Below are 21719 nucleotides of genomic sequence, written 5' to 3' on the forward strand. Positions count from 1 at the left end.
CATTTCCATTTACTGCTTTTATTGGTCACATTGAAACTTGTTTTGCTTTAAAGTATTGTATAGTACATTTGGTAAAAGTACTTTTCAAATCATTTTGAACAAAATGTGGTTTTATCCAATTCATTCTAATGACTACTGTTAAGATTAAAACCAAATTATAAAATTAGAGTGCAAAAGTTTAAAACTCAAAGATCTTTGTGATGTCAAATGCAGATTTGGTCTGTGTGTCACTATCCAATTCTGGCTAGAAGATATTAGGAAAACCATCTATGTGAAATAAATAACCTTGGATTAGGTTGTGTTCCTGATGTTGGTAACATTTTGCATTCAGTTGGTCTACTTTGCTATCACTTCACCCTTGATTGTACAAAATCCCAGTATGAATGCTCCTTTAACATAAGTACTATTGATATCTATAGTACACCACTGAATTGCTTTTAGTTTATGAGGCTTGCACATATGGACAAGAAGCTTATAGCTATCAACCTATTGTATGGCCTCTATAATATTTTCTGCTGTTTCAAGAAATAGTGATATTTTGTTTTCTAGAAACATTTTCATTAATATGACCAGGTGATCATGTATAGTTCCATATACTGCATCATTAAACATTATGCTATATTTTTCTGCATATTGTTTATAGTGTTTCCCAATTAAGGAGAAGGGAGACAGCTGATTGCCATATTTTATTATTTCCAGGAGGAGTCTATACCCAAATCAGCCAGCAGTGGTAGTGTTTCTCCCTCCCAGATGGAAGATGTGTTTCTGGAGACCACATCTGGAAAAAAGGGTGAGGTTTCCTGCAACAATAGAAACATTTTGAACCTGGATGGATTAAGAGAGCTATTATTGTGTATATGTGCAATATGCAATATGATATGATATATGATATACGATATACGATATATGATATATCCACTGTATATGATGGTACTTTCATTCTAGTTGAATGGCATCATTACAGGTATCGTTAAAATATTAATTTACAAAATCTGAACCTAATTCATCCTTATCAAATTTATAGTGCCTCCAAAATTCTTGCCAATATCATCTACACCACAGCCAGAAAGGAGACAACAACCTCAGAGACGACATTCTATTGAGAAGGAAACGCCAACCAACGTCCGGCAGTTCTTGCCTCCCACAAAACAGAGCTCCAGATCCCTTGTAAGTATTGTAGTAGATCAAATTCATCATTGGTTGAATGGTCAAACAGAGTGGTTCCAGCACTGAGAGAAGAAAATCCATATGTAAAAAAAATGCTGTGAGAAATCCTTAGCTCAAAATTGTAAGACTTTGGAACAGCTCTTGAATTTTATTTCCTGTAAGTTGAAAGTAAGATGTTATGAAATAACTCTGAACTTTTAAATTCAGGATTTGAATGTTGTGCCTAATTGCTGATGTTCTTATTTAAACTTGCTAATAAAATTAATATGTCTCCAACTAAAATGTCTTCTATATGGTACATGAAAATGATTTTTTTGGCTGCTGTTTTTGCATATTTTTAATCTGTTGTTCAAAGCTGAGAAGTTTTTTTGTATTATGTTTAAAGAGCCACCAAATGCCATGTAGTCATATAGTATTATTGAATCTATTTAAGGATCAAAAGAAAATACAGCACATTCAATTAGGTGACTTTATCTGAAAGTAGATACCAATAACACAAAGTTGTCCTAAGGGAATGACATGCCTATTTTAGGAGCTAGCAGAATGCCAAAACCTTGTATTTTTATAAGTAATATCATTTTTGGGGTAAAAAGAATTCTTAAAATTGATAAAAGAGTGAAACAATTCAGGTTTAGGAAGAGGCGTGTGCTTGGTTTTAATAAAAGCCTTATTATTCTGCATTGGCTCAAGAGGATCTGGTTTGGATGCCAATTTTTTAGCATGCTGAAGTTAACTTGCATTCCATCATTAATTCATAGAGCAGAGCAAAAATCAATTGCATTTTAGCTTGAATTCATTTTCTGATCCTAGATAATCTTAAACTCACTTGTCAGTTCCATATGCAGATTATTTTCTAAGAAATAGCTTTATGTGAATAATAGTTCTTTGAAGTATAGCTATGCAGGCATTCAGAAATATAAAAAAACTTGTGTAGCAGTTATTTCTTATGTACTACATAAAAGTTATTTTTAATGGCGACCCAATTACGGAAAAAATATCATTTCTGAATATCTGATGTTTCTAATAGATATGCTGTGAAATGTGCTTTCTTTTAAAGAAATCATATAATTTTAGAAGTTGTCTGTGGATTTATAAGACCCATCATGTTTTTTTCTTAAATGATCCTAAAAATATTATCAATAGAAAAAGTCAGATTATAAATTGGTTTGTTTTAGCAGAAGTAATACTATTTGACAATTATATTCTTATTTTAGTCCTTGAATTAAAGTAGAGCAAGAACTCTGAATATAATAAAACTTATAACTACCTGTGTTTTTATAAAACAAGTCAGAATGTTTCATAATTGTGGATCGTTAGAAAACAAGCCACATGATAATATAAATTAATTATTTCTGGTGACTTATCTCAAAAAGTACTTTAGACTAAAAAAATATTGATACTTTTTGCCAGGGTTTGTGTGGCATGATCTCAGAAACAATTCTGGACTTTTATTCTGGACTTCTTTCTCTTGTCTGTTCTGAGAGGAACAAGCTAGAAAAGTCCTTCATTCAGCCAACAAAGGATGGCACTGCCATCTACCAGATCCCATTGGGGGTCAAGATTGCTGTAAGAGCAATCAGAGCAGCATCAGTATCACACATGGCATTTGCTTTGCTAAATCAGTTTCTTGGAATGGGGTACAAATAGGGGGAGGGGATAATGTTAATTAAAAATTAAAACTACAGAAGTTCCTGAATAAGAAATAATTTCATATTTTATATCTTGTACTGAAAGGAAAACCCCATATTTCTGTTGTTGTTTGGTCTTATGAGAATGAGACAACTTCTTGTAAGTATTTATTTATTTTAAACATTTTATATATTGGTTTCCTTAAAAACAAGGCAATTATAATATGTTAACAAATTTAAAATAGAATGAATGATTACAAAGCAGCAGAATCTACTCAATCCTCTTAGTGATTTGCCAAAATTCCCACATTCCCAGGAGGCAATGACTGAAATGATTAAAATTTCAGCATAAATCAATACTTCCTGAAAGTGTCAGAATTTTCTAGTACCCGAACTTACAATGGTTTTAGGCTTGATAGGCCTCTCACCTGCTCACCAAACATGTTATTGTAATATTATGATATTCTGTAACTTTATTTTTTATCAGCTCTTAGTGGTTCCCTACAGATTTCTATTTGGATGTATTTTAGGGCTACAAATATGGAAGAAACTGAACCCTCAATTAAGCACATTTGTATCCTGTCACAATTCTGTAAAGACTCATAGCAAATCACATTATTAAAAACATATTTATCAAAATAATATTGATAAAAATTGAAAATATAAAAAACCCAACATTCAAAAATAGGCAAACCTGGTGCCAGAGCCCAAATATCCAATAAAAAACTTCCAACTTAAAATAGTTTCCAGAAGTCAACTAGAGTTGAGACCAAAATCTGCATAGACAGAATGCAATCTGTTTAAAGTTTTAAAGATCAAATAGCACATTTAACTGGAATAGACATAATTAATATAGTCCTATGCCAGTAATTGTTGTGTTTGTTCAGGACGATGAATCCTGTTATGCAAAATGGCAATTTAAAAAATTATACTATGCTGTTCAAAAGTAAATATATACCTATTGAATTTATGCTTTCTTCTTAGGAAAATAACTGATATCACATGTATTTTTTGTTTTTAGGAAAAGCCATAAATATCATTGTATAACAATTTATTAATTGTAATTGAATAACTCTTTCACTATCAGTACCATTAAAATTATATTTAAGTAAAAATAGAAAATGAATACTACAATTTTAAGCCTACAGTTTCTCAAAGTGTAAAGAAAATGGCATAGATAAGGTCACATTATCCTATGTTAAATTTAACATCCTCCTTCTTCATTCCTTCCCTCAGGATTGATGGATTGTCACTGTTATCTTCTGGTGAAAGAAATCCCACCTTTAAATAATCTTCATTTCCACTGAAAAGAAAGTTGAATGGGTTCTTCCAGCAGAATTAGCAGGGAGCTTGTGTTATGTCGTACAGTAGTTCTGGTTGTATTGAGCTGACTTCCTAATAAGAAAGAATGAAATGTGAATGCTGGGATTATATTATCTAAAATAGTAGACAACTGTTTTATTTATGTTTAGCCTTCCTTTTTCTACTTCCTATCTAATGTTCAGGTTCCAAGGAAGACCCTTTTTTCAACCATACATACAACTTCTCAGCTTAGTTCTCATCCTTTTGAAGCAGCTTTGTTTGGATTGGCCAGAACTGTGTATTATCTATGTGAAAGAGTTTTTAACCAGTGGAAAGCCTCAAAGGTTTGCCTCCTACTGTGAGCTTTGTAAATCTGTCCTAGAAATCTTTCCTTCCCACCAAATGGGAAGAGATTCCTAGGCTGTGGCAAGACATTAATTGTTTAGGATTCACTGGATTCTGATTAAAATTGATTTCGGTGCCTGCAGAACTCTTTTGTGCATGCCTAGACTCACTGATCAATTTCCTTGGAAGTTGAAATTGTCTGGAAAAGATAATCAAACTAGAATGTAACATCAGAAATTTATTAGAGAGGAGTTTTTTACGATCTTAACTTTTTAGAAGTTAAAAAAACAAATATCAAGAGTAGAGAAATAATTTAGAAAAATTAAGAATGTATTCAAGTTCATAAAATCAATTTGGGCCAAGTTGTCACATTATAAATTAATCTTTAATGTGTATTTACATACAGATAACTGTAAATGCCAAACATTAAATGAAAGCTTAACCAAACTAAGATTTACAGATGGTAAAATTTACAATTAACATTTATGAGTTCATGTCAACATAGTTGAACATTGCTGAACATTTTTACACAAATTACTGCATTTTTCTCAGTGGATTGGACCAAAAATAAACAAATACGTTGGGCGTTATCATTATAAAGTTTTTTTTATTTCACTATAGTTATTTCACTATAGTCTTTACTTGCAAACTATGAATATATTTATTATGTGTTATTTAATAGAAATTATTCCTATATTAGTTCTCTGTAGTTTACAGTATAATAATAAACTAGTTCAGAGTTGTGTGAGGATTTTTAGCTTGGTAACTACTGTATCCATCCTGCAAACACCTGCTTGAATTACCTCTAATGAAAAAGAAATATTAGTTCAGCTGCGTCAGGAATGATCTAAGTCTATTATCAATAATACAATAATGTTGTAGAAGAAAAGTCTTAGCAACAGTACTATCCTAATATTCTTTGAGGTTGGAGAACTTTCTAAAGAATTGCTCTCTATTAGTTTTCATTGTAAAATTCTAGTAGTACTTCAAAATGCTTTTAAGATATAGCCAGAGTGGCTGGATAATTGAAGGTTTAAATATAGATTATTCCTATATGAAGGATTTAGCAGACAGATTTATATGAAGCCACCGGGCATATAGGTCACTCCTGTTTTGAAACAAGAGTGTCTTTATCACGTCTCCTTTCTCTAGTATCCACACAACAAGCACAATTGTTTTTGAATGAATGTTGGGATCAATATGTACATGTGAAGAGTTTGAAGTACAGCCGGGCTTTCAGTAAGAGAACAAACACTCTGGTAACATGCTATTCAAAATAAGCATCAGTGAGGCTATACTGAGAAGACCATGATGAAATATTTTATTCAAGATTTAAAGAACTAAAAAGTAGTTAGAAAATATCGCGTCATACTTCATGGTTATAGCTTTACCATTATAACATGAAACATTTCAATTGTCCAGTGTAATATGTAATAAATATTAGCAAAAAGCATTAATTTATACTTTAATAATTTATTAGATATAATAAGGCCAGGAGAAAGAGCTGAGTTGATCAGTTTGATAGAAAGCAGCAACTTACTCTCACATGTCCTCTCTGTACTAAACATTTCCAAACATGGCTTCTCATTTTCATACTGGTGTTATATTCACTTAAAGAAGCACTTTTTTAAAAAAAAAATCATATTTCTAAGACAAAAAGCTGTGAATTTCTAATTTGATGGTATTTTATGAATGAAAAAATGAAAAAGCTAGTAATTTCTCAATGATACCACTATTTACATTAATATATTCATACATTATTTATTTGATGGAATATGTACCGTACTTAGTCATGAAAGTTGTTGGACCATGTTGTAGCTTGGGAAGAAACACCATTGGGAAACAGATAAGAAGAGGACAATTCCTATTCCCACAATTTTTCTAATTAATTCTTAAAGGGCATTGGACTTTTAAACAAAGTTATGAAATAAGCAGCAAAAGACAAGTTGTTTAATAATTTAAACCAATCATTTAAATAGTTGAATATAACTACAGTATTTAATAATTATCAGATAGGAGGAAGGACAATGATATTTTTTTGGAGAGGGACTTTCATAGTTTAGTGTCAGTGATTGAGCAAGGCATTCAGATATGGATTGCTTTATACTAAGGCAACAATCCTTAAAATATGTTAGTGGTAAATCATTTTGGATTATGGAATATCCACATTTAATATAAAGAATCATATTCTTTGATTTCTTTCTGGATAATCATATATATCCTAGCAAACCTCAATAGAGTTTTGGAGCCCATGACTAGACACGTGATGGAAATTTAAAACACTAAAGAAATTACTATTTTAAAATAAGTTAGATAATTTTGTAAAAGCAGTAAATAAATAAAACTGAAAGCAAAATATGAAAAGTTATAAACACCTATAAAACATGAAGACTTTAGCATGTGGTAAGGGAAAATAGCATTTTCCAGTGTAATACTAAGGTTAATATAGTATAGCAAACAAACCAACTAAATTTTGACTCTGAAGTCACATCATCTTCAGTATGAATAAATTAATGGTAGAAAAGGCACAATTTGTAAGCATCTTGAGCAAGATAAAGTTTGTATTTGAGGTCCATTTTTAGATAGGTAAGACAGCTGTTCTTAAAATATGGTGGCCGTGGTATACTCTCTTTACTAGTTCTGCACTGTAAATTTTTCTGAACTGAAAGACAGAATTATAAGCTCCTTAAAATAGCATCGTATTGTTAGTCTAATTAGTTGGATTTTGCAGCATTATGTTGCATTTATAATATGAATTTGTACCATTTTTCCTAAGAGGTATAAGCAACATAGATTGCTTATGGATGAATGTCCTAATTCTTCTGCAGACTATTGATTATTCATTTTCCTCTTGCTCCCAACCTGTAGTCTTTCTTTCACAGAGTAAAATAATGTTAGCATATCATTTTATATAACATAGAAACCAAATTATTTGCAACAGATAATTTAGCTAGGGCAAGAATTCTGTCTTTCAACAAAATCTATGGCAAGAATCTATGAAAGAGGCGAATTTGGGATGTGCATTTTTATTCCGTGGTATAACAATTCTGGTGATTTAGTCAACTCAATATTAACCTGTTATGGTGTTTTACTGTTGAAAAAAAGATCTATATACTACTTATAACAAATTTTAATGGATTGATATTCATGCTAACAGCAGGAGTACAAGGTGTACAAATTTGCAACTTTAATTGTTTAAATATTCTATAAAGAAAATTATACATATAATTTTATTGTATTAAAAAATACCACAGAATAAAAATTTCTTCTGGATTGGATTACTAACTGTTTCTTTGGCTTCTCTAGGCATCTTAAGGTATCAAAGACACCATCATAATAATTGGCTTAATAACCATCAAAGGCTTTTTTCAGGGACAACCTCTCTAGCCTGCATATCTGAAGTCTTTGCTATTTTGATGCCTGTGATCATATAAATGTTCTCTGATATTGATGATAAAATCTATTTCTTTTAAAATTACTAACCAGGTGGCTGGCTCTTTACACGGATAGCTGAGAAATTCTCTGAGAAAGACAGCTGATTTTTTTTTCCCTTTCAGGAGGAGTTTTGTTACCCGGTGGAATGCCTGGCTCTCACAGTGGAAGAAGTAATGCATATCCGTCAAGTGCTGGTAAAGGCAGAACTAGAGAAATATCAACAATATAAAGATGTCTATACTGCCCTAAAGAAGGGAAAGGTACAGCTAATTGTGTTGATTTTCCACAGATATGGACAGCGGCGTATGGAAAAGAAATTATCAAACACAGGAAGTTAAAATTTGTAGAGAGGAGTTCAAATATTTGTACAAAAGGAAAAGATTAGATCTGTAAATTGACACTTATTCTTCTGAAAATAGAAGAGTGCCTTTTAACAAATGTTCAATAGGGGACACCACAGTGATTTTTGCAGATCTTATCATATTTTGTTCCAAATATCATTCAGCCTTCTGGAGTAGCTTAATATATGAAGCAGTGGCCAAGATTCATAGAGGAAAAGAACAAAAATCAGTGTATAAATCACCATCTTCATCTTCTCAAACACCAATAGAATTCTGCAGAGCATAAGTTTGAATCCAGTTCTTGAACTCAAAGGTAGTTCTTCTTTGTCAGCATGCTTCCCTATTATGCTGTTAAAATGCTTAATATAGAAGATGATATGTCAGTTAGCAAAGGATTATAAAAACATTTAATGAGTATTTTATAAAGAGTGAGAAAAACTTATTTTAATAAATGTAATTAAAGTGATTAAATTAAGTATACAACTACTTGATTATGCAATGTATCTGCTGAGGTTTGTTTACAGATATTAATAGGCTATCTTATTCCCAATTTTTGTAGCTCTGTTTTTGTTGTCGCACAAGAAGATTTTCTTTCTTCACTTGGTCCTACACTTGTCAGTTTTGTAAAAGGTAAGCACATGGCTGTTATTAAAAATTGCTGAATAATACAATGATAGAAATGAAGTACTTATTAAACCATTTTAAAAGAATTTGTTATTATTGGTTTTGCATATGAAAGGAAGGAGAAAAGATAATTTTTGGAGAATAAAGAAGAATTTGAACAGATTAAAGGTTTGCACCTTCAGAAATACAAGTTGGAAACCTTTGCAGCTAACAATGCTAATTATGGTGCATGATGTTCATGCCAGCTAATATAAAATGAATAAATAGCAAGATATATCTTTACTCAGAAAATAGATTAACGGTCTTGGTCTTGTAAGCCTGTATACAAACTGCATGCATTTATACTGTACCTGGATTGTTATATTGATCTGAACAGTAACCCTCCTCTGAACTTTTCATAATACACATTTATAATTTGCTTTCTACTTTCTGAAATAATAGTCTGCTGTAATCTCAAGTAAAATCTTTGTCCAGTTTCTAAATTTTCTTAAGAGAAGAGAATTTCAGCAGATTTTTGTTTCTTCCATTTCTGGTTTTAGATTGTGAAATATTACCCAAATCTGTGAGCATACTATTTGAAAGATGTTCATTTTGGCTTTTGAGGTTTCTCCTCTTTATTTCCAAAGAGTTTCTACAAGTTAAATCACCTAGTGAGGCAGACTTGGTTTGAAAAGCAGAACTAATAGCCCACGTGGGAAGCTGGAGTGGATCTAGAAAGAGCACATGAGCTTCTGTATCCAGTTACAGTCTTCTGGCTTTTTTCTGTGTTTTTTATTCATGCTGAACAATAAAATAATCATGGAAATTAAAAAATACTACATAACTCTTAAAATAGTTTTATAAGAAAAATGCAATATAGACAATTTTACTTTGAACTAAGAAAGCCAATCTTTTTTTTAATGTTGTAGGCCTGTATGTTCACAATGCTGTAAAAAAGTAAGTTTAAGAAGAACTATCTAAAATCTGTTTATTAAACTGTTTCTATTTGTTTAAATATTTCATTTTTATCTGTTAGTTTTAAATTCTGCCTTTTCTTTTGGAATTCAAGATAGTATATATAGTATTCCGTCTCTAATTTTATCCTTCTCCAATTTTATCCCTTAAAAAACATAAGAGGTTTTTTTTTGAATGAGATATTGTTAGGGGTCAAATGTCATGCAATGAAGTTTAATGACGAGTTGTGAATATGAGAGTCTGCACTTGCTTTTGGAATATTATACTTGCAAGATAGCTGAAAGCTTTGTTACAACATTTTACTAAAATTCATAAAGTCAATACAATATTATTGAGAATATATTGGAGCAGGGTGCTATAAATGGTATGGCATTTGCAGTTTCAGGGCAATTATATCTCACCATTGTTCCCCTGCTTTTATGATAGATGCGCCTACCATCAAAGCCATATTCCACCCTTCCAATTTTTTCCCTGGGACCTTCTGCTTTACAAAAAGGAGAAAGCTTTATGAGACCTGATAAAACTCCCATCAGCCATCATAGGTCACTAAAGGGCATACCAAGGTAAGTTATGCTTACATTTAATAATGGGGGAGAGAGACAGACAGAGAATCATTTCTTTCTTCTTTCTCCCCTTTCATCTTTCCAAATTAATGGATATTAATGCAACTAACTGAAATTAGAAGTGGAGAAGAAGCTAGAAATACAGAGTTCAAAATGGCTGGATTTAACCAGAGACTATATTCCAGATAAATTCACATCTTGGAATTTCCCCTCCCAATATGGAAGAGGCAATTGGTCAGTCACTTGAAATATTCCCAACACTTCAATTCTAAGACCCCACTCCCACGCCTATCTCCTGCCCAGTCACAGGATCCAGAGTATAGCTATTTCTAAAGGCTGGGAAAGAGTTCTAGAAGTTATGGTCTAAATGTTTTCCCTATCTTAAAATAAACAATATTTTAACAAACTCCTAGGCAGATTTCAAAAGGACAGCTCCTCTTCCCATTCCTGTTAACAACTTCCAGAGTAACATTCTGTGAAGTACAACATAACGTTCTGTGAAGAAGGCAGGCAACTAAAGCATCCTTCTTGGAAAGTTTTTGTGCATATATAAACCTATTTGAATCTTGACTTGTATAAATCCCTGTGCCTGACACCATCATCTCACATACATTAAGACTCCTGAGTTCTGCCAGTCCTGTATTTGGAACAGGTAACATTTCTGAAAATACTAGTATGATAGCCTTGGATTACAGTCTGTAATTAGCAACCTAAATTTAAGACTATCATACTATAGTTCCTTATATTATTGGTGCTAACAAAATGACCGTTGTTCCTTCCCTGCACCTATTTACATCTATCTGACTCATGATGCCTAGAAGCCTTTATACCAAATAGACAAGTCATCATGTGATCTATATATCAAGCTCACATAATACCACATATCTATCAGAAACCATCTGTCTGACATTCCATAGGAATCGTCTTAGTAAGGAAATGGGTCTTTCACCCAAGGATTGTTCTCTCCAGTGAGAACATCTGCCTTATTCTTGAAATGGGGTGCTCTTTCCCTCAGTCTCTCATGTAACAAGATTTTTTAGGATGTGGGGCAATGCTACCACATACCAGTATAATTTGTCTACACATGCTATGGCTGTCCAAGCATCTCTACTTCAGCCATCTTGGTCTTGGAACAGGGTTGCTTCCTGGGTGCTATGAGTTAATTGCATTTAATGTAAATTTATCTCTACCAGACAGATAGCCATACTGTTGACACTGTAATAAATTGGACGGGGGGGGGGGGGAACCCTTCCTTGATTGGCTTTCTATCTTCCTTATAGGTGAGTGTGATGTAGCTGTGAGAATCTCAGGTTAAATGAAGAATGTAATATTTTGTATCTCAGCCAGTTTTAAATGTAATTTTATATTGTAAAATGAAAGAAAATATACTTTTCCTGCACAGCATGATTTAAGATAAAATGCTGTGTATTTAAGACGCCACAAGAATTTCAAAAACTCCAAATGTGTCTGGTAAACTGCAGTAGTAGCTAGTAGCATAACAAGATATGAATTGCTTAATTTATATTCCAAGGCTACATCCTATTTTCATTAAATTTGCATTTTTCTTTCTTGAATATATTTACTGAAATACCTTAGCCCTACTTGTCTTCTTTTATAATTCATGTGTTAAATCAGTCTTTTTTTACAAGCAATTTTTTTCCTGGGGATTAAATGTTCTAATTATATAAAATTGGTTATTTTTGTGTTGTTGGGTGACCTTGGGCCAGTCACTCACTCTCAGTCCTGAGAAGGAGGCAGTGACAAACTTCCAAAAAAACATGCCAAGAAAACTGCAGGGACTTGTCCAGGCAGTCACCAGGAGTCAAAAATGACTCAAAGGCAGAAACAAAAAAATTAATACGATGAACATAAGAAATTCAGGTGATTTATTTTATTTCTCCTTTCTCTTTATTCCAAATGTTAAGAACTGGAAAAACTTTAAAAGGTTTCTGAAATTCTTTAGCACAATTGGAAAGACAAATGGTACTAATAATATCAGACCTGTTCTTTTATTTTTAGGTTATCCTCAAAGTCAAAGTCGGTAGATAAGTCAAATGAAGAACCATTTTTTCCAAAAGAACTCATGGAGGACTGGAGCACCATGGAGGTGTGTGTGGACTGCAAGAAGTTCATTTCAGAAATAATCAATTCAAGCCGCCGCAGCCTCTCTCTGGCTAACAAACGAGCCAGATTAAAAAGGAAAACACAGTCATTCTACATGTCATCTCCAGGCACTTCAGAATACTGTCCTTCTGAGAGGACTATCAATGAAATCTGAGTCTTGTGCCTTTCTCTTTATTTACTCTTCATGAGATCCTGAGAAACTCATCAAAACCAGAGCATCATTTTTTCCCCTTTGTTCTACTTGATCATTTACATTTTTATTAGCTTATTGGTTTCCCTGCTCCATATAATGTATAAAAAGAAACAGAAATTGTCCTACCCAGCAGGCCAGCGAATAAGCTTGTTTTACTGGAGGAAAACAACTATACTAGATTGTTGTCTACTTGTATATGTTCAGTGTACAAAGGAAGTCTTTATTTGTATTTTTTGTAATTTATCCCTTAGTTATTTTTAAGATGAGTCTCTATGTATGTATGTGTATATATATATGTAGATAGATCTAAAGAAAAACTAGATTATGGTGTTAGTACATTTGTAAACCATATTGGCATTTGCTACCAATTAAATAGTAATCATATTTTGTTAATTTGATGTACGTAGTCCCCTATTGTACAGAACTTGATATCTTATAGCACAAGATTAAGAACGATTTGCTAATATGCTGGAAATGGTGAATCAATCCATACCATCTCAGTCTTAGTATACAATACTGAATAAGCTGGAAGCCTGAATGGGTAATTATTTTCCTGCAGCTTCTGCTATACTATAATAAAATTAGTGTGTTCAAAATAATATTTTTCTCCTATTTGGAATGTACTCTGAATATTAGTGGTAGTGTTACCTGTAGCTTTTATAAATAAACAAAACAAAACCCTTTATAGAGGCAGAATGCAATATAAGTTTAGTTTTTAATATGAATGAATTTTTGTAAATTAGGGTTCTCTGGGTAACAATCCTGAGAAAGTTAAGATAAATATGCATATTTGTTTTATAGAGCAATACGTAAGTACTGCTGTAATTAAGAATATGGAAGCATGTCTATTATTAACCCCATTTTTACAGGGGTAAATATCTTGGCTGTAAAGATTTTTTCCTGGGAAAATTTGGGACACTGTGTCTCAGATTAAGAAGTGTTTTTGTTTCCTTGCTTTCAGAAGGTTGGAGAAACACTAAATGTTTTCAAGTTAAAATACTACTGAACATCACATTTTTGCACTGTTTTATAGTCAGATTTTTTTAAACAAAACTGGCACTTAGTATGGAATTGGGTTATTTTTATATATATAGCAGCCCGTTTAAACTGCTTGGAGATCATCTGTGGAATTACTCTGCTATATTTAATGACCTAGCTTATGTTTAGAATCAAAATACAATATATGATAGGGAAAAGTTACATTTTTATATTGTAAAGGGAATGAGTGACACCTAAGTTCACTTCCAAAACAGGCAAAATTTTCTTATATCAATTACCAACCATATATTTATTTATGAAACATACTGTCAAAATTTATTCTGTCTTCTTAATCCTTGAGCATTAATATTTTGATTTGATTATTCCTTGAATACCCCAAACAGTTTACTGTTACATTATCTAAGTGAAATTATGAACGCTAAATTTAATATCCAAGGATGAAGAATTCATCTATTTTGGGGATGAATATTGGTCTCCCATAGAAACCATCACAACAAATTGTAGATGACAAACATCTTGTGATGAACTAACTATATAAAATGTAACAATAAAAATAAGTCAGCAATCTTTCCAGGAAAGAGGCATGATTATGCAATATCCCAAATAAATATTAAATATATTAGGCAAAATTTTCAGAAATGAAAAGCTAAAATCTCATGCATAATAAAAGAAATCTTGAAAAATTTGATGATCCTACAAGATCATATATATTTGAAATTTATTGAAAACTATGTTAGAGTTGTGACAACATGAATGATTACTGACAAGCTCTAAGGTAATTAGTAATTGTTTCTGTTAATCAGCAAATAATTTATCTTAGGTTCTTTACTCTCCTTAACTTAAAATCTACACACAAATATATCAAGAAAGCAAAGTATTGTTCTATCATCAAACTGGTAGTCCTTATTACCCTAAGTTACCAGAATCTTTCCGTATTCTTCCAGTGCAGCTGATCTTCTAGCTGAATCACTTAGTTCTCATTACAAAATAAAAATAGGTTCTTTTTTTCTACAGAAACCATCTTTTGAAATGTAGGCTAGAATACTTTAATAAAATACTACAGGATTTTATTAAATCTTCTTTATCAGCAAATATTTTCCATGGTTTTTTTTAAAAAAAATGTGTTTTATGTCAGGCCAAGGAGAACACAAAAATTAAGTATTATATAAATATATCAATTTATTTCTAGCAAAGTACTTACAAAATTCTGATATGTGAGATTAACCTGAAATTTTTAGGACAATAATTGGATAGTTGCCTACATATATTTGATGTACTAATGAAATGAATGAATTAAAGATTTTGTATTGGGCTGCACAGGATAAATATAGGTAATCCTCAACTTTACTACCACAATTGGGATTGGAGTTTCCATTGCTAAGCAAGTTAAACGAGATGCTCAATTTTACAATCTTTTTTGCCACAGTTCTTAAATGAACCACTACAGTTAAGGGAATCATGCAGCTGTTAAGCAAATCCAGTCCCCCCCCCCCCTTGACTTTGCTTGTTGGAAGTGAGCAGGGCAGGTCACAAATGGTGATCATGTGATCCCAGGACATTGTAACCATCATTAAAATACATGCTGGCTGCCAAGTATCTGGATTTTATTTTGATCATATGACCATGGGATGCTGTGGCAATCAAAAGTGTAAATCACTTTTTCAGTGCCTTTGAATAGCCCTACAAAGAATGGTTATAAGTTGAGGTCTATCTGTATTCAGCAGTCATATAGACAATGTTTTACCAATTTGTACTAAAAAAATTGTTTACTCCAAAATTCCATACTTCCAGCTGAAAAATGAATAGACAGTTGCAATATTTTCCATTTTTCTGATCCATGACCACCCTTGTCATAATTACATTATGCTTACATTCACAATATAAATGTCAGAACTGGTTTAAATAGCTTATTTCTATGAAGGCAAAGCCTACTGAAGAAGAAATTGTATAAATTAAAATCTATTACTTCCCTTTTCCATTTTTCTTTAGAGCTGGGCTTAAATGTATTTATAAATTATCCCCCAGTGATTGCTTATCAACATATGCTATGTAATTCAAAATCAGCTCCAGTGTAAGGTCCCATAAATTAAAAAACAAATCCATTCGTAGGAACAGTGACTGACATTTTATTAAACTAAGGCTCTCTTCTCTACCTCAAATTGTTTTGTAATTTAAATCCAAATTAATCCTTTGCCAAAGCACAGACTCTTCCAGCAGTTTGGCTGCTTTGAAGATTTCACAGTGCGTCTCTGCATAAGAAAAAGTTTTCAAAATATTTGTCCTGAGCCTTACAGAGAACATGGCAGTATCAACGCAGAAGGGTATTTAGCTTGTACTGGTCGACTTTGTGAAGTGATTGTTTTTTTAATGCTTTGCACAAATGTTGTGTGCCTAATTGGTTTGAGAATATAACAAAGCTGTTCCACAAGCCATGACTGCATGCTTTCAAAAGAAAAGTATACCCCAGGAGGGAAAAATCAAATAGATGACTTGGATTACTGTAGTAATTCTGAAAGCACCTCTGATCATCATGTGATATGTGTCAAAGTTAAATGAACTTGTAAAAACCATTTGCAAGTTACATATTTCTGTTATTTGCATTCCTATGGTTTATATGATTTCCCTTTCCTGTTTCCAAGATCAATTCTTGCCAAAAGTGAAATTTAAAAAAAAGACCATCACTAAACTTAGATCTGGCAACCACCACTTTCCAACCAATAAGAGAATTAGATGAACTCTTGGGTGGGTCAGAATCCTATTCTATCACTCACTAGGAAGGGACGTCAAGCAAATGTCTTTCTGCAGTTCCATGCTATTCACAAGCAAAACATCTGACCTTGTATCACAATGCTGTGATCTGCACTAAGCTTCAAAGTCCATTGGCATGTATAGAATTGTATACTTTTTAAATGCATGAAGATATGAGAAATACAAATTAAAATACAAAGTCACTTTAACTATGGATTGGATACAGAAGTCCTTGATTTGGCTGAATCCATAGGGAAAAGCCACACATACACAGCATAATTCTTTTTGCCAATGTCCATTTCTCAAAATCTGATCTGAAAGACTGGGGAAATCCTAAACCTTTAATGTGATGACACAGAGAGCTGCTATAGAAATTAAGTACTCAGCTTTCCACCAGCAAGAACCCTTTGCTGGAAGCTGCTGCTGGGTGTCAAGAACAATAATTCTTTGCTTGTGCAGAGATATTCAAATTAAGATCATAACATTCACATTTTAGATTTTGTTCCTGACTGAAGACTTTTTTTTTGCTCTCCAGAAATAAAGATATTGCAAAAATCTTTGTAGACATGTATTTGTAGGGAAATTATTGTCCTTTTTTTCTTCATTGACTTTCTTCTACATTTAAATCTTGCTTTCTGAGAGGGCTGTGCTCACTCAGAAAATCATCCAGGCCAAAGGATTATTGCAGAAAGCTGAGTTTACTAGAGCTGGATTTAGAATACTGACTAAAGCAGTGTTTCTCAACCTTGGCAACTTGAAGATGTCTGGACTTCAACTCCCAGAATTCCCCAAGGTTGCCAAGGTTGAGAAACACTTGACTAAAGCTATTGTATGTTACAGTGATATTTTTAAATTGATAAGACTTCATTCCTTGATTATACTCAGAAAGTATTTATTGCTGCAGTGATGACTTTATCTTGCATTATAAATGAGAAAATGGTAGTAATGAAAGAGAAGTTATATAGGCTTCCTCTCTGCCAGTAGGCAATATGTTTGGGGGAAAGAGTCAAAATTGTTTTTTTTTTATTTTTTCCCTACTATCTTCTACATAGCTGTTTTTTTTTAAAAAAAACAAAACAATACAGTCACCAAAAGTCAGGATGGTTACAAGGAAAAAAAATCACACACTTGTTTAGTTTTTTTTTTATTGTTCCTGAACCTGCAATGGTATTTGGCAATGATTTGAAAAGGAAGCACAACTGTAAGTTCTTTAATCTACTTTGTTATATCACCATGCTGGCTAAGGATTTGTAAATGAAAAAGGCAATAATTATTTTTCTGCTTGTTTTCCTGTTACTTAATATTCACCTGCAGGTTATGGATTATTAAACTCATAAAAAATGCAAGATTGTTTTTGTCTCACCTTAATACAATTATCATATGCACAAACACAAAAATAACATTTTAAAACGTTAAAATCTATAGGACCATTTTTATAAATTATATTTCTGAGAGTGGATTGGCCTGGATAAGATAAAACTCAAGGGAAATAAGAATTACCCTTGTTGGTCTGAATATATGGTTTCTAGCTTTTAGGGGAAAAAACCCAAGATAATATTTTTGATATCCTTTTATTAGAGTTTTAGATATAAACACCATATTATGTACTCCCCATTGGTTTAATTTCATACCATGGGTCACACAAAATTAAGGAATATGCACTCCTAACTATTCTTTAATTTAGTGATTCATTCTAGAACATTTGCTACCCCTTGCTAGTGCTTTTTTAGTTTTTATGACTCAGCATATGGTTACCCTGTTCAACAAATGACATAAAAACGGACTGTTTTCCTAAGAAAACAATACTTTTTTGTCATCTCTAGGCGAGTCATATTAATTTATAATTTCAAAAATTATGGCATTTAACACTTGAGATCAAATGATTTGTCACTTTGAGAACTCCAAATCAAATGACAAAATAATGACTAGAATAGAGTGCCTCAATGTTTTCCCTCACTTCAGTAAGGTTATTTGAAAAGTAGTTGCTGCCTTTCATCAATCATGGCAGTTTTCTACTTTAACTAAAAGAATGTAAATGAGAGATGTTGATGTGACTGTCCAAAACAGAAAGCGAACTATAATCCAATAATCAGACTACACATCTCTGTTAAAATCAAGATTTCTTTATTCTAGAAACTGGACCCCATTATCAGGGAAGATAGTATTTTTCTATTTTAATTGCCAATCAGGTAGAAAATAAAATTTGCACAGATGTCTCTGGTCATGGCATTCCAAATACTTCTACATCTTTTGAAGATACATAGCTTTGTCTTCATTTACATCGAGGAATTTTTAAATGCAAACAAAAAACACATGCAAATAAGGAAGAGGTTACAAGATCAATTAAGGACCAAATGGATTCAAGGACATTATGAACTAAACATTTGAACATGCAACTAACATTGGCAAATAATGAACCTGAAAAGGCACCTGCATACAGTCACTATTAATTGCTGGAAGTGGCTATACTTCTTCAGTTAAACTGAAAATACAATCTTAAAGACTATTATTTTCCTTGCCAATTCCCCTTTATCTATTTTACTCTGTTAGAGCATAAGTTGGAGTAAGCTGGATATCAGTAACATTTTGCTCTTCCTTTCTCTTAGTGAAGGGCTTTGTTCAGCAGGATTCATAGGAAATTTCCAAATCAGTAAGACAGCAATGCTGCATCCACCATCTTGCACATTTTGACACTCTTCCTGCCATTAGTGTTGCTAATTATATTGTAATGCCAACAAATGAGTGAGTAAATGTAGAATAGTGGTATAAATAAATCTATAGACTGGAAAAGCCTTGGCAACAGAAATAATTTAGCAGGGTTGCAGATAGGGAATAGGATTGCAGTTTTCCTATAGTAAAGGCATTCTTCAGTGTGTGTTCCTCTGAAAAAACTCTGGAAATAAAGTAATTGTGTGGCTTACACCTTCCCCTTTTAAAGCTTTGAAATTACTCGGATATACTATTGACTTAAAATGTTTCCTGCTTCTAATTTCTAGAGAAAATATCACAAAACAAGTTTTCATTCCTTAGGGAATTACTTGTAAAAATATAAAAACTTAAATTACATGAAATGTAATAATATGCAAACAAAACTTAGCTTTAAAAATGACTGAAAACTAATTCTATTTCATGAAAGCTTTGTAATATTCAGGGCAATTTTTACTGCATCCTCTCTGAGATATAAAATTACAGGCTCCTGTCATAACTTAAAACAGCTGATCTCCAATTCGTCTTCATTAATAAAACTATTTCTAACAGCATTAACAGTAACAGTTGGAAGGGACCTTAGAGGTGATCTAGTCCAACCCTCTGTTCATGCAGGGGACCTATACTAGGGATTCGAACTGCTGAACTGCCAACCTTTCTGATCGACAAGCTCAGCGTCTTAGCCACTGAGCCACACAATTCTAATTTGTATTAGAAAGAACATTTTTTTGAAATTTGGAACCAATATTTGAACTAACTTTATGAAGGTTATTGGCTCCAAAGAGCAATAACTTGAGTTTCACAACATATCAAAAATACAGTTCTAAGGACAGGATAAACCCAATTCTTAAAGCAGGATGTGAAATACAGACTGGTATAGAAAACCTTTTTGCAACCTTCTAATCCATAATGTGAAATAATAACCTAAACAAGCAAGTTATCCTAAGTGTATGAAAATATATGTACCGGCTTTTTATTTCTAGTATTTCCCTCTGAGGTATTAGTTGGCTTTTCACAAATGATTAGAACAAATCCATTTCAAAATAAATAATGCACTATATATCAGCTGGCAAGAAAATATTCAGATTACTATCTTGTAGCAAAATATCTGCTTCCCTACTTTAGCAGTGCTTTGAATATAAATAAAGAGGTAAATTGTTGGCATTTCTTGTTCAGCCCTCTACAAACAGTGCAAAAATAATACCACAGAAACCTGAAACAAACAATGTAACTTGCCAGGGAGCACTGCTTGGTATATTCTCCAAACAGGCTTCTTTAAAACAAGAGGCCATGCTGCAAAATTAAGGAGATTAATCAGAACATGCCTGTACAGTATATCTCTTCTGGATCAATGTTTTTCAAACTTGATAACTAAGATATGTGGACTTCAACTCCCAGAATTCTGGGAATTGAAGTATACATATCTTAAAGTTGTTCAAATTTGAAAAACATTATTTTGGACTGCATTCCACCCCCACCCCCTCAAATAAATAGCTACAACAGGTTGACAGAATCTCCATATTTTTGGTATCTGTGTACTTCACCAAAGAACTACAACTACTTAAAAAAATAAATGCTAAGATTCAAGCAGCAAAAAGCAGCACATTCAAAAGTGTACTCACATAGCTCTTTTTATCAAAACACAGCTTGGTATTTATGTAGACTAATCTTCAACCATTCTTTCAGTTTGAAATCCATGCAAATACCTTGACTTTGAGGTCACTGTCCTGAGGGGAATTATGTAATTATATCTTGAATCCATACAAAAACATAAAAATAAGCTTAATTATTATGCGGTGGGTCCCCCAAATGCTTCAGTGTTAAGGAAAAAAAGTGTCCTGTAAAACTGATTATAAATTAACAAACTCATTCTCTCTGCCTGCCTGCCTATATATGTATATCAAAAAAGTAAGGAGTATTTGCCTCAGCAACAATAACAAAAAATTAAATGGAAAAATAAAGATTGTGACAGTTCATCAATCTTCCATTGAAGCAGCTGCCATTGTTGATTTCATACTGTCTCGTGTTGAAGTTAGTTCACCAATCACCCATTCTAAAGCTTCACGCCCCTGTAATGGAAAAAGAAAATGTTATTTGACTGACTGGAAACAATGCTAAGCATGTAAAACTTTCCTCTGGCAGAACCCAAAAAGTGTCAAAAGCAAAGTGATTTGTTTCTGCCTAGATTATGAAAAAACTGCTGTATTAATAGTCCTACTGACCCGATAGGGTTATTGTTTAGATCTCTTTCTCTTAAGAAATGACATTAATTCTAACTTGTTTTGAAATTTTTTAACCTAATGACATGATTTTTTGTAAAAAATGCCCTTGCCAATTAAATTACAAGACTGCATATTAAGAATGGCAATGAATAAATTTCTCAATCCATCAAATCAAATATGAAGTTTCAAACATTTCTAGATGACTGTTAGATTGGATTTACAAATACTTCCAGAACAAAACATATCAATGACCCAAGTTCTAATCAAAAAGTCATGATTTTTTTTTCACAAGCCACAATACTAAGAATACTGGAATTACGGTACTCGCCATTACCACACAATGTCAACAAAGAAAATACATTAGAGTA

At 32.5% G+C, this 21719-nt stretch overlaps 2 protein-coding genes across 6 annotated transcripts in view; one reads left to right on the plus strand and one right to left on the minus strand.

Moving 5' to 3' along the window:
• Positions 1-17350, plus strand: part of SPIRE1 (spire type actin nucleation factor 1) — a 46692-nt gene extending 29342 nt beyond the window's left edge. For both annotated transcript variants that reach the window (XM_032223137.1, XM_032223139.1), the window contains exons 10-16: positions 700-790; positions 1025-1167; positions 8000-8137; positions 8778-8848; positions 9751-9778; positions 10223-10359; positions 12379-17350. In XM_032223137.1, coding sequence (XP_032079028.1) covers positions 700-790; positions 1025-1167; positions 8000-8137; positions 8778-8848; positions 9751-9778; positions 10223-10359; positions 12379-12637 — 867 coding nt within the window. In that variant the 3' untranslated portion in view covers positions 12638-17350. The remainder of the gene's footprint in view (positions 1-699; positions 791-1024; positions 1168-7999; positions 8138-8777; positions 8849-9750; positions 9779-10222; positions 10360-12378) is intronic.
• A 1176-nt stretch (positions 17351-18526) lies between these two features.
• The window catches only part of PRELID3A (PRELI domain containing 3A), a 33535-nt gene continuing 30342 nt past the window's right edge, over positions 18527-21719 (minus strand). For 2 of the 4 annotated variants that reach the window (XM_032222257.1, XM_032222256.1), the window contains exon 6: positions 18527-21198. In XM_032222257.1, the coding sequence (XP_032078148.1) occupies positions 21106-21198 (93 nt within the window). In that variant the 3' untranslated portion in view covers positions 18527-21105. The remainder of the gene's footprint in view (positions 21199-21719) is intronic. The other 2 variants (XR_004255804.1, XR_004255803.1) reach the window with 1 other exon arrangement.

This window comes from Thamnophis elegans, chromosome 8 (genome assembly GCF_009769535.1).
Source record: "Thamnophis elegans isolate rThaEle1 chromosome 8, rThaEle1.pri, whole genome shotgun sequence".
Lineage (NCBI taxonomy): Eukaryota > Metazoa > Chordata > Lepidosauria > Squamata > Colubridae > Thamnophis > Thamnophis elegans.